The sequence below is a fragment of the Plectrocnemia conspersa genome, unplaced genomic scaffold (assembly GCF_051122295.1).
Source record: "Plectrocnemia conspersa isolate PC_06_02 unplaced genomic scaffold, ASM5112229v1 ptg000009l, whole genome shotgun sequence".
In the NCBI taxonomy this organism is placed as follows: Eukaryota; Metazoa; Arthropoda; class Insecta; order Trichoptera; family Polycentropodidae; genus Plectrocnemia; species Plectrocnemia conspersa.
In genome coordinates this window covers 7,288,741-7,303,409 of record NW_028277173.1, presented here as the reverse complement: position 1 = coordinate 7,303,409, position 14,669 = coordinate 7,288,741, and the positions used below count along the sequence as shown (strand labels likewise).

At 29.0% G+C, this 14,669-nt stretch overlaps 1 protein-coding gene across 2 annotated transcripts in view; it reads left to right on the top strand.

The window, feature by feature from the left end:
* Positions 1-11,413: 11,413 nt before the first annotated feature.
* Positions 11,414-14,669, top strand: part of Swim (Secreted Wg-interacting molecule) — a 45,746-nt gene continuing 42,490 nt past the window's right edge. For both annotated transcript variants that reach the window (XM_088192707.1, XM_088192706.1), the window contains exon 1: positions 11,414-11,550. In XM_088192707.1, the coding sequence (XP_088048833.1) occupies positions 11,546-11,550 (5 nt within the window). In that variant the 5' untranslated portion in view covers positions 11,414-11,545. The remainder of the gene's footprint in view (positions 11,551-14,669) is intronic.

Genomic DNA, 14,669 nt, shown 5'->3' with positions numbered 1-14,669 from the left:
ACGAGTGAATTTGTCATTTCGGAATACCCAAGAATTCAAAGAGCAGCTTACTCACAATGATCACGCAGACTTTCAACATCTTTTAACGGCATTAACTATAACCAAAACTATAATCCACCATTTCTCTTTAGGTTTTAGATAGAGATATGTATATAAGGTCTAATCGCGATAAACTTGAACTAGCGGTGTACACATAATAATAATAAACACAATTATTTATTTATTTATTTATTAAAATTATAACCATCGTGACCTGACAGGCAAACCTAATGCGTCACGATAGTCAAAATTATGTAGCCAGTTAGACGCCGGAAGTGCCAGAAGATTGATTGAAACACCTCCGATAAAAAGGATTAGCCAGTTTTAATGTTGTCGTTATTGATGTTCATTCGTTATGAAAATTAGCATGGCTACTGTGAAAAAAAATCTTGTGTGTTTCTACATTAAGATTTCATTTATGTTTTGTTTGGCCAAGCCTTTGTTGTTCTTGCTTTCTGAAGCCCATTTTTAAAATCCTTACAGAATATTGTCATTTAAAGTTAAATTTAATGGCATTTATGAATAAATTATATTTTCCACGAGTAAAATTTTATTTTTGTACTGGTGCGATGCATTATCTATGTTTAAAATTGCTTATAATTATTATTGGCACAATTATTTTAAATTTTGCAAAAATTTTAAGCTATAAAACGTCAGGTGAAAATTAAATATTTAAACGAAAAATTGTTCACACTTGCGCTAATTTTACTTTCAGTTTGCATTGAGATATATTCATTTAAACAATCTATATTTTGTATCCATGTAAATTTACTGTAATATAAATAAATATTAGGTGATTTATAAAACTTTGTTTATTAAACTAAAAAATTCTTGTCGAAAGTAATAAATAACCTTCTTCTAGCGATGATTTATTGTTATTCTCACGTCAGAATTGTGCCAAGAATTCATAATATTAATTTTCAAGGTGCGGTCGTTGATAAAATTGAGTTACCGTCTAATAAAACCTGCGGTACAGACTGCACCAAAAGTTCATATATTATCCGCCTTCAGGCTCCGGATTAACGTCTATAAATTAAATGACATGTCAAAATTGTATTATTCGCGTAATATTTAACGGGATTATTTTATATTTATTTTATCTAGTTCATATTGAAGATAACCACAGATATTTTTGTGTGAAACATAACAAAGAAAAAGAGAAATAATTTCTTTGACACATTTTATGTGAGTGTTTTCTAATATTATATTTAGCAATTAATTCTAAATGTCTCAATTTATATTTAATTGTGTTGTTTTTTTATGAATCGAACAACGTTTTTCACTTTGCATAACTTGTGAAAAACACATAAATTGATCAAGCTTAGATATTGCTATTTTGACATGGAATAAATAAGTATTTTTGCAAAATATTTTTTAGGGTTATGTTACTAATTAAAATACGATAAGTTCACTTGGACATTTAATGTTTTATGGTTAGTTTTCTATGCATTGCTTAAATTTATTTTTAATATGATTTCACTGTAAAAGTCTCCCCTGATTTAAGAAACGATTGATAAATATTTACCCCAGAATACGACTATACTGTCAAACTCGGATTTGAAGCATGTTCGATGGCTTTTTTGCAGTTTAACTATTGTCCTAATCTCTTTTGGATCTATTTTTCTTAACAGGTCATGATTATTTTTAAGAATAGCTTTCTATTATTACTGAGAACAAACGAAGAACAGTTTTTGCCTTTTAGTCGATTCATGCGGTACCCATTTTTTCTTTTATTCATCTTTTATATACTATCCAGATGTCGTAAAACAGTTAAAAGAGATTCTTATAAGTCTGCTACGAGTTTTTTAACAGTTTAATGCAGATTAGCTTAAATAGCAGATGGAGGTCCTCAACGGAGCTCGTTTTCAAGGTTAATATCGCCATTACGTTTTTTTTTTATAATTCTCTGACTAACAGTACCTTCGCCACATCCTCAATTTATATTTTTCGTGGCCTGCGCCGCATTGTGTTTCAGTTTACATTCGTACAAAAAAGAATACGTAAATATTTTGTCGACACCATAATCCATAAGAGCTCAAAAATAAAGAGAGAAAAAAACATGACTTATTGCAACTAAAAAAATATTAATAAATAGTACAACACTCTTTGTGGTATAAATAAAAAAGATATATATTTATTTACTACAAACGTTAATTGTAATCATTTAAATGTATTGTTATAAATTATATGGCATTGTCATTCTTAAGACTTTTGCTCATATTTATTCGCATAGAAGAAGTATAAAGCCATAGATGATTCACTTATTCAACATTTGGAAAAATTGCAGGAAACGCATAAGTGTTTGTAGGAACACTTATTTAAGTAGCCCGATTTTATACTCCTGTTTTTATACTTCGAATTATCCAAACCCTTCCGCATTCAACACCGGCGCCCGACACTGACGCCTGATCTATTGATCATACATTAACTGTACAACAAAAATAAATATATATCAGACAGATCCAATAAGCATCTCACAGGTTGATAAAGCCTCTTAACTCGGTTCTAAAATGCAAACACTAATATCTATCGCAAATCTAAAATAAGTCTAGCGGGCAAAATTGAGTACAAATTATTAAAATATGTATAATTTTATTGCTGCTTGTTTGACATGCCTGCTCTCACATTTGACAATTTGGTTGAAAATCTTTCGTTCGTCAATTTGAATACAAATGCCGCCTTTATACATTAGAGGTCATCTTAATCAAGTAATAATACATATTAGCTAATCAAAAAGGTTTCGATTACAATTTTTTGTGTTAATAAAAAATATATTTATTGAGTAATAATAAAAAACTAACATTTTACTATTTTCTGTCATTTTATTTTACAGTAGCTGAAACAAGGGTTTTATTAAATAATTTTTAGTTATTTAAGTGCAATTTTTTCCTCTGGTTCTAATTCTTCAAAATAATTATTTACTGAAATTCCATTATTTTTTTAGCAGTTTACAAAAGTTACCTGTTGTATAATTCTTGCTGGAATACCGACGCTGAACTCAACTCTCATATTTATTTTTACGATCAAAGATATTTTATCGCTCCAATCGCAGACTCTCAAGCTCAGGGTCGGGTCACCATTCAGTCCGTCCCAACTTCAGACGCCGCGTGATTTACGACAGGGGTGTCAAAGCTTTTTTCTCAGGATTCAATGTGACCGAGAAATTGACACAATCCATGCTTAGTTTTTATCGCCAAGGCCAAAAATGGGCGCCGACTGCTGACGTAATTTCCATACAGAATCGGTTGCATGTTTGTGCTCAACACAAGTGACCTCAACAATTGATGTCAAACATTAGCCCGGGGCAGGGGCGATCAACGGCGGCACGCAGACCATGAACTTGACTCAAACGAGAGATTTCCTTGATTGTTTTTTTTATATCCAATGAATAAGCAAGATTTAATTAGTAAAATAAATAAGCAAAAAATTAGGAAATGCAGTTTCCCTATTTTAGGATACTGTCACCTGTTACTAAATAATACGCAATTTACTTTGTAACATAAGGAAATACATATCATTTATGAATAATGGGTATAGATATGAAAAAGTGTAGATTTTACTGGAATATAGGATTATGGCAAAATCTGTCTCGACGTTAATAGTGTATTTATGTCTTATGCATAAGCAGATAAAGCGGCATTTTAGCGGCCTACTCAAAAGAAACTAATTCTGGATCTCTAATTTGGAATCCTTGAACAACAAAATACTTTCTATTAATCGAAAAAGTTCATTGAATGTTCTTGAGATACCATTATAAGATGTATATTCCCCAGATATTCCAGTTTTGGGTTCTGAAACATCTTTGGGAATCACTATCGCGTACTCATTTGATACTCGTTAGAGCCAGGGCGTCAGCACTAGCCGACTCGCCTATGGCAGTCGCCATCCGGCTCCTTAATACGCTGGCATGGTATATTAATCTATTTAATGTCAGTTACGAGGAACTGGTCTTGTGATTTTTTTCTTACCTTTACTATAGACTATTTTTTATGTATTATTTTTTATCTTACTTGTAGCTATAAGTTTTTGCACTTTTTAAAATTCTATGTGTTTTTGAAAATTATTTTTTTTAATCTTGCTGCATCCCCGTCCTCTGGTCGTATCCTGGGAATTGCGGCTGGAAAAAATCCCTCAGCATCTTGACAAATTTATAAAATGAAAAACTTGTGGCCCAACCAATATAATATTTTTTTAATGTATTGATTTTTGACCATTGTGACGTATTGGGGTTATGTGTTAAGTCACGATAGTCTTAATTTAATTTAAATAAATAAATAATAAATTTCTTCTATCGCATTTAAGCTGGATCGCTGTCATGGCAAAATCACTTCTCCGGTATTACTTGAACTACCACTTGAAAATATTTTAGGATTTTTAATAGAAACTTTTACTTTGCTTCTGATATTGAAATACGCGAGAATTTAGTTCTGAACTCGCATCCAATGAAGTTCACGCAAAATCGACAGAGATACTTTCACTTCGATTGCCAAGGCTTAAACTCTATTTTCGACTTGACGACTTAAATATTTAACACAGAAAGTATCTATGAAATAAATAAAATTTATTGCACAATACACAGCTGTTGTAACTTGAAAATACTTTATACTAAAAATAAATGGGTGTGCCAAACGCGGATATTTTCATTTACTTGGTGCACTCAATTTTTAAAAATACAACATTTAAAAAATAATAATTTGATTTGAATAATATTGTTGTATTTTTTTAAATCAGACAGTATGCTATATATTTAGATTAACTATAAATATTAATTTAATTATTTTTTATTTATACATTAGAAAGCATTATAAAAAGTAATGCTCAAAACATATCATATAACTTTATTCGTATTCGTTTTTGAGTTGTTTTATATTAAGAGTTATATACAAAACCGTCTAGGCTTTTATATATATTGAATATTATTAAGATGTCATATTAAATTATTATTAATTATGACACTGAGCATATGGAATTCTATATTGCTTAATAAATATAATCATACTTATTTATACAAATGACCCTATCACTTATCACTTAAAACCTTACAATCCCCATATGTAAAGATCAAAACATAAAAAGTGACAATTAGAAAATGGCACTGCAATTGAAAATAATATATATTTAACTAACCGAGCAAGTTGTATGAAAAAAGTATTGTGACATTGATGTATTTATGATTATTTAATGAAGAACAATTTATTAAATATTAGAAATAGTGCAATATGTGTCAGACGTGCATATAAATAAATGTATTGCTAAAATGACGCAATGCTCGAGAATACATATATAATTATATATATAGTATATATAAATTGACAAAATACATTGTTTAAATTTTATTGCATTGGGATGGGTCAGTGGAACGTACGCTATTTTCGACTTTTACAAGATAATAAAAGTGAAATTCTGGCTTTTGAGTTGTGTTTAGCGCCGTCTAAGAATTACCCAATAATTTTCTATGAATAATGGTGGCATTGACATCAAAGATCGGTATTGCTAGAAACGCGTTAAAATTCTGGCACGGATTTAGCAGTTAACACCAGCTTTAACCTTTACGTTTATCGGTTTGCAATTCGATGTGAATATTAACTTAAATTTGTACTTTTCCAAATTTAGGAAATGACGACACTAAAAATGCAGATACGAAATATTTTTCACCTCTCAAAAAAAATAATATTAGTGTTACCAAAATACGATTTGCTTATCCTATTTTGTGAATACTTTATTCAGGTGTGATTACATCTAGTGTATCTTTTTAATCGGTGGAACTATCGTTTTTTTTTGGTGAAATTCAGCGACTATTCGCAACTTTCAGGCTCAAAGTTTACGAAAGGTTTCGAGGAGGGGTTGAGTTCTTCTAAATAGACTTCCAGATGTATTAATGACACGACATAAAATAATCTGTTGTCTCTATAAGCTAGCTGTACCTTTGTTTATATATTTAGACTGACCGTTTGGTACGAAATGTATTATTATGATTATTCTCTCGGAACAAAAGATTCTCCCCTATTTATATTAGTATGCTAATTAGAATGTTTTGAAATTAAAAGGATGTCATTCCTTCGTCTTTCCATTTTAAAATAACTATGAAACGTTTGTTGCTGACCAAATGTTCGTTGCTGAGCGAGTGACATTCGATTTCGCACATATACATACATATGTAACATTATATGTCGTTCTAACATAAATAATCTTATAAAATAAATACTGAGATTATTTTGTAGCGATTTTTATGTAGCTTTCATGTGTATTCATAAACTTATTGCCAGGACATAAAATATTTTTTATGATGAAGATCGAAGATCGATATTTTCAGTGTCATAATGAACCACATGGTACAGAATACTTGATGTTATTGCACCTTTTAACAAAGGAGACTCTTATTTATAAAGTTATGTTGATTATTTTTTTTAAAAATCATGAACACACCATTCTTTAATTTACTACCTAAAAATAATTATGCAGCGTTCGTCGTTTTTCCCAAAATACGAGCGAGTGATCTTCGTTTGAGCCCATGAATATATTCTACTAACAATATATAATTTGTAGAGAATTCTGATATTTTTTCGCAGCGATTTTAATGTTGCTTTCAGGTGTATTCATAAACTTATTGACACGACATAAAGCAACTGTTATCGCTACAAGCTAGCTGTGACTCTGATAAAGAACGATATTATCAATGTCCTGACAAACCGTATGGTACGGAATGTTTATGGTAATGGATAATAAAAGACTCTCCTATATTTAAAAGTTATGTTAATTTAAGATAGAAAGAAATCAAAATATACCATTTCTCGTTTTATCAGCTAAAATAATTATGCAGCGTTCACTGTTGTTTCTCAAACTTCGAGCGTATGATCTTTGCATGTATTGGCTTCTCTATCTTTAGCCAGCAACGTTATTATAAATTTAGAAAAAAATTGTTTCATTTTAAACTATTATCGTATTAATTTTACACATTATTATCGCTTTTTAAGTTGAGTTTTGTACAAAATTAAGACTAGTATAGCGTAGTTCGTAAGGTGCTGGACTAATAATTTAAAGTCTACTGGTTCGAACTCCTCGGAAGCTCAATTTATGAAATTATATTTCTGATTTATAAAAATAAACTTTGACTTATTGATTTTTAATTACATTAACAGTTAAAAATTAATAAAATTTATGTCATCGATTCCCTAACTTTGATTTCAGTTTGGTGTCTTAATTCTTATTTGTAGGTATTGATTATGCACTGATTAATTTATCTCATTGGGCTCATGTCTATTATGTTTTATTATTAAATCGCTTGCCTGCGTTCCACGGGTATAAGGGCTGATTTTATGAATTGTTTATTTTATAATGACATATCTTTTTATTCATATTTACTATTCCGAAGCATAAGTGTAACCTGTTAGGTCTTAATTTATTCTCATTTTTCAAATTCTTCAATATGCTCATTATTCGGGCGGTATTCGGTCGCTACAGGCGGGCGCCTGCCCTGCCTGTGCGTAACACTAGCGCTGCGTACTGATAAGCTTATAAACAATACAATACAGAGACAAAACTGAGCATAATTGAGTTACGTGAAACTGTGAAGATAGCTAAGACAGTGCAAATAATAATTGTATTTTTTTCTCTATTTGTGATGGCTAATAAATGGAATCAATTATTAAAATAATTTAAAATAAAGCACTGCTGTTTATACTAGTAAGAGAAAAAACTGCTAAAATTCATCGCTGACTTGAACATAAAAAATGGTATCGTGAATAAGTCATAGCAAAGTGAGATAATTACAATCATTTTGATATTTATTTATTTATTAAAAAAATATTATCTTACTTGGCAGGTTTTTGCAGTAGTTCTTTGTCAAACATTTAATGATAGATTTATGAACAGAAGTACTATTAATGATAGATGATAGAGCAGAAGTACTCATATTATAAGTCAAACGAAAAATAAAATCACTTAGAAATATTTATATTTTAATATCCTATGTATTTAACTCAACAGCGCTGCTATATGTACATATGTAAATTATTATTTCCTTTAAGTCCGTAGTATTTTTCTTGTGATATATTGTTACACTATGCATTTTATCACGTAGTACGTGCAGTACGTTTAACTTCGCTGGTTTACAAAAAGCGATTGTGTAATTTGACACAATGGTTTATTGAAAACAAAATACACAAAAAAATTAAATAACAGCCATTATTTTAGATTTTTTTATTATGTTAACATTCAATTATAATTTTAAGTGGCATATATTTATTTTACACGGCGCTTTTTATCTAAATTTTAGCTCTTTGCATAGTTATAAATTAGTCGAATATTATTTAATATAATTTTTCAGTACCGATAAATTAGTTAGTATTGGAACATAATGCGCCAATATACGTAACCTTATTAAATTGGAAAATAGTCACTATTTCGAATTTTCATTTGGAAAATGTTAAAAAAGTTATTGGTACTTAAGTCTAAAATCTAAAGTTTTAGTCTGCTATTTTTACTGAAATTAAGCTAACTATGTAGTAATATCAAAAAAATACTTCATATCTCATCCTAATTTAATTTAACGTTTATTATGATCGATGAATAAATTTGGTAATGCTTGATACTTTTGCTCTTAAACAACCCAATTAATCGTTCCAATAGCTCATGTGGCACCCACTTTCTAAAATTAAACCTTTATCTTTAAATGTGACAAAATTTAGTATACATGCTATTATACAATTTAGTTTTTATAAACCAATATTAGTTATAAACTTTGCATGCACAATATTGATATTATTTTTTGACAAATCCAAAAAGTACTGGATCTTTAGTGAGGTAATACATTTATTTATCATCGCTGTATATTTGTTTACTTAGGAAATATTCGCACTCCGCTTCATAATGATAATATTTACATAATCGAAACGCTTTTATTTTTGGCTATGGCCGGTATTTGCTACCTTTTGTTTTCATTACAAATCAAGGGCGCCAACGCAACGAATATAAACATCGAAGTTACACTTTTTATGCTGATTTAATTACAGTGTTTTTTTTGCAGACCACACAGCGAACGCATTCTTTTGTGAGACTAAAATCGTTCGTGAGCCAACGATCGATTTTTCGTAATGGAAATGCGTGATTAATAAAAAAAACTGAGCAATTAAGATATTAGTGTATAAACGTATGTGTGCCTTAATAGATATTTGAGTTGCCACATGGTTTAAATGCATTTTAATAGGAAAACCGGATATTAGAAGCTTTAGACTTCGTTTTGTGTCAAATTAAAAATGATAAGACAAAATGGAGAGAGAGAAAAATAATCTAATTAGTCAACAACTTTTCATGTCAATTAATTTGACAGGAAACAAGCTTCTTTTTCGTTCTTAGTCTCGGCCTTGAGAATGCCCATATGTCCCTTCGTTGATTGATTGATGAAGATCGTCAATTAAATATTTCGAGGATTGGAACGATTTGCTTAATTTATTTCGACGCCATTAAGTCAACAATTGCGCCAATTAAAATGGCGTCTGTCATTCGCAGCTCGTTAAAATGGACGCAGTGAAAAGATTTAAAAATTTGACCATTATCAATATTGAATAAATTAAATACTTTTTTAAACAAATAAATTTATAACTCGTTTGCGGATTAAATCGAGTAATGCGATTAACTTCGCTTTAGTTTTTTTTATTAAAATTGATATTTTATTGAACCGAATCATTAGTGAAGTGATGATTAAGATTATCCCCTCCCCCCATTTCAATGAAAACAATATATTTATTTATGATTGTTATTTTATGTACGAAAGTATAGGAGACTTGTTCCAAACAATCCTACAGTGATATCGTTAAATCTTGTATTTTTTAGGAAATTGATTTACTTTAATACAAAGTTTTGCAACACATAAAAATGTGATTTATATGTTAAAGTATATGCTTCTATTAGGTTTCAAGTTTTGGGTTCTAAATTATGAATATTTTAAAAACGAAAAAACTGAAATTTTCTATACAAAAATAGTGTTTTGGTATTAGGTAGATTCTAATAAAAATATCCATAAGATTAAAATCGCATTAAAAAAATTAATACGGTATTTGTAACATTTCCTTTAAAACTCAGCATCAGTAAAATGTTTATTTATATACACGTTATAGTCAAAGTGTATACTTAGTCAATGCATGCATTGCTTAGTTAATGTATGCATTTTCTAATTTTTGTTTATACAAATTTAATTGGGTAATGCTCTCGGAAAAAGGATTGTTCTCTATTTATAAAAGTGTGTTGATTATGTGTTAAAATAAAAAGGGCGTAATTCTTTCGTCAAAAAATAGCCACGTAGCGCTTGTTGCTCACCAAATGTTTGTTTCTAAGCGAGTGAGATTCGAGTACACCCATACACATAGCATTACATACCATACTTAAAAAAAATAGTTTAAATAAATACTGATTTTTTCGTAGCAATTTTTCAGCTTGAATCTCAGTTTTTGTCAATTTGTTCAAAATATACTACGCATCAAAGTATAACAGATTTACAAAAAAATAATCAATATCTAATAATCTAGTCAAAAATATTGATATTTCGTCAGATACAATACTAATTAGTGTTTCTTAAAATTCACAAACATTGCTCTACAGCCTACTTAGTGATTTTGCCGTAGTAGTCGTAAAACGTTTTTTTAGTGTTAGCTTTATCTATGAAAATAAAAAAGTAGGGCGCTATATCTGGCCTAAAATTCACAAATTATTAGTGAAATGTGAGCTGGTGTGTTATCGTGCTAGGTATACAAAGGTAGTGGAAATTTGTTGTGGACTATAACCACTATAATCAAATAAAACAGTATAGATAACCTTGACAATCAATAAAACTTGACTTGCTTTTTCACTCTTGGCTATTTAGGGAACTTAAAAATATTGGTCTTTTGCTTCGATGTCATAAAAATTAACATATAATGACGCGTTGAAGCAATTCTGGATCGTAACTTATGGGCGCTGTTCCCGAAAATTCAAAAAATAAAAACAGAAACAAATAAACGTTTGTCAATAAAATAAACAAAACACATTGTTTAAGCATTTCATCACAGTTTTTCTCACGTCCTCTACTAAACCATTATATTTCATTACAATTTGTTCAATTCATAATAACGACGAAAATAATTTGGACAATGCGGGAAATTATCACATTATAATATTTTTACGCATTGTGTGTAATATTTGAGGCCGAACAAACATGGTTTATTACGATGACTACCAGCATCAATTACATAACAATCGACGTCGACGAATCAATCATCGATCAATTGATGATCGTCTTTTGTCGACTTACGACCAAATAAAAATGGCGACAGCGTGCATCGGAAAAATCGCCAGTTCAATTTGCTATGCATCACCCCCACCCTGCGGCGTCGATGTCTATCGAGGCGTGCGGCGGACACCGGTGAAATGAAATGAATCTGCGTTCAGTTTTTTAGCAGTCGCCGTCGGGCTGATAGGGAGAGCGTGCGCCGACGAACAGCCAGTGCCGACTGTCAACGCGCGCCGATTCGAAATGAAGTACGTCTTTAAACTTCTTTTAATTCTCCCATAGTCATTTTTACGTATAGTTTCATTAACGAAAAAGCCATAATAGCATACAATTGAACTTTTAAAATTTGGCCCTAAAATACTATATACGACCATATATTGACTCAAATTTGAATTTGCATGAATATAATGCGGATATCATATTAATATAATGCGGATACTTTTAAATGCACCTACCATACATTTTATTGATATATTTTTTATCATATTACATTAGCAAGTTTTGAAGTTTTACTTTCTGTTGCTTTATAAAAATTTTTGGCCACAACAAAATTTTACTCGACCTTATTTTTAATATAGTGTAAATGTTCAGTTTGAAAACACATCCGTATGCTTGTTTCAAATGTACTGTATTGTTATTTAGTACATTTTTTATTATGAAAATATAACATTCAAATATTTGGAATTTGGTAATAAAATTAATTTATTCGATTGGCCATGAAATAAATTTTATTTTTTATGCAGTGTTTAATTTATTTAATTATACAATTAAATCGAAACACACGGAGATGTTTTTTTAAGATGATCCGAATTGTTATTTTTCTGAAAATATGACATTTAAAAATAAATGTATTTTGCTCTTAATATTTTTTTCGACCATACTATTTATGCAAATGAATCGCAAGAAATAGAGAAATGTGATATTTAAACAAAATGGAATTTTGCAATAACACTTTTATTAAGCCCTTCAATTTTTATGAATAATAATTTAAAAAATTATTAAATCGAAAAAATTATTTGTTTCAAGAAATGCATCAATTAATTTATGGCATTTTTATTAAAAATGTAATATTTAAAATATATGGAATTTAAACAAATCATTTTATGAAATATGTTTTATTCGACGTTAATATAAATAACATTTAGATGTCACATTAAAAAAATATGAAATTTGACTATTTATATTTTTATTAAATGTATTCAAAAAGCTAGTAAATTCAATTTTTTGAAGATTTGAAATTGTATTAATAATTTATGCCACTTTTATTAAATATATATCATTAAAATAAAAATAAATATTTTGGGAGTGACATTATTGCGCAAAGGAAAATTATGCACACGAAAATTCTATACAGTGAAAATAGTAAACATAGGTGATTGCTTGCTTGTCAAATATATTTTATTTTAATTCAGGCTGTCTAATATTTTTCTTTATTTTTAAATAAAAAATATCACGAATATAATTGTAAAATATTTTTAAATTAAAATCATATTAAGAGCTGTTAAATTTATTATATATATGTACATTATTTGTTTATGTATATTTACATATTCTTAAGTGTATATTGATTATCTATGATCAGAATATTTTTGTTTGAAATTATCGCTGTGCGCAATTTTCGTTTCCGCAATTTCTGTTTGCGCAAAAATCACAGAACCATAATATTTATAGGCTATAAAATACATTTATGGGCCACTTTTAAATGCACTTATATAATACATACGTATGTTAAATACACAGTATTTAAATATTACTAATATTAATTTTTTTAATAATTTCAACCCGTTTTTCTTTCATGTTGTATAAAAGAGTATTTCGTATTGCATTACTCATATTGCATCTATATACGATGTTTTATTGAATCTTATCGAAACTCACAAGTATTTCGTTTATATGTTTGCTCGTGTCATTTGAAGCGTTTAACACTTATCGCTCGATCATGCGGCTATTCATATTCCGATAACGACGAATTCGGAATATTTACATTCGTAGCGGTCAAACTAATAAATCTTATTTAAAAAATCTCTAAAACAGACATACTGTCACGTTAAATGGTGCGCGTACATTATACGGTCCTTGAATAACAGAAAGAAATTTTTATTCGTGAGAAAAAACTATTTTCTTTTGTGACCATGAAAAAAACACTGCTGAATTACCAAACGAGCGTCTAGACGCCACATCTGCGGTTCTCAAATGTTTTTTTATTATATAGTATAGTATCGAAGTGAGTTTTACAGCATTGTGAATGGTTCAGTTAATTTTATTAAATATTGTATATCAACAATGGATCGTAAAATACTTATTTTTTATTTAAGAAACACGAGCTTTTGCTTATTTTACAGGATAGCAAATAGGTAGTTCTTAAACTTTTTATAGCTACGATCCTCTCAAATACGGTTCACATGAATAAATTAAATTATTTACGTATTTTTTGTATTACTTACTTTTGTATGATCAAAAAAGCGCTGTAGTTTATCGAGTGGTTTACTTTTATTCGTGTCCTTGAAAAGTTGAGCTTATCTATGATTATTCTTATATAAGATTTATAAAGCTTATAAGATATTATATACTTTTCGTTCGTTCGAGCTCGTTGCAAATATATAAAATAATCTTGATGTATATGTATGTTTGTATATGCTTACTTAGTAACAGATATGCTATAAATAACATATGTTTTAAAGTAACTTTATAAGGTAAGCTTTGAATAAAAATATTCTGCTTCTCCTAAATCAGGTTTGTTAGCTTATCAGCATAGATTTATGCAGCCTAAGTAAGCAACTGTGAATTGTGGGTGGTGCTCACAGATACTCAACTGCATCTGATTGTAATTGTGTGTATTATGTAAGCAAAAAAGTTTCTGCAAATATATATGTATTTCTTCTTTAAATTACACGTCTGTAATATTAGTTGTAAAGCTATCATGATAATTGGATACACTTGAATCAGATGCAGGATAAATTGTCAAATGAAACATTCTTTATGTATAATACATAATTCGCATTTTATATAATTTTTTTTATAAAAAAAGCCTTTAATTTTAAATGTATCACATATCCACACAACATATGGCAGTGAAGTCAGCATTGCGTGCAATGTGCCAGTTTAACAAGCTTCTAATTATGGTTGTCTTTAGACTTGAGTCATATTTGCAATCAACTGACGAGAATTACCTTAAATCGAGACTATAAGAAATTATAATATTAGACCTTTTTTTAACTGATAGGAATTTAATAATTAATGAAAAAAAAAACTATATAACATTTAACGATAATTTTGATATTAAAATTACTGTAAATAATTCTTTAATTACAATAATAAATTAAATGAAATTCTTAAATCTACTTTTGGATAAAATTTTTAATTTTTA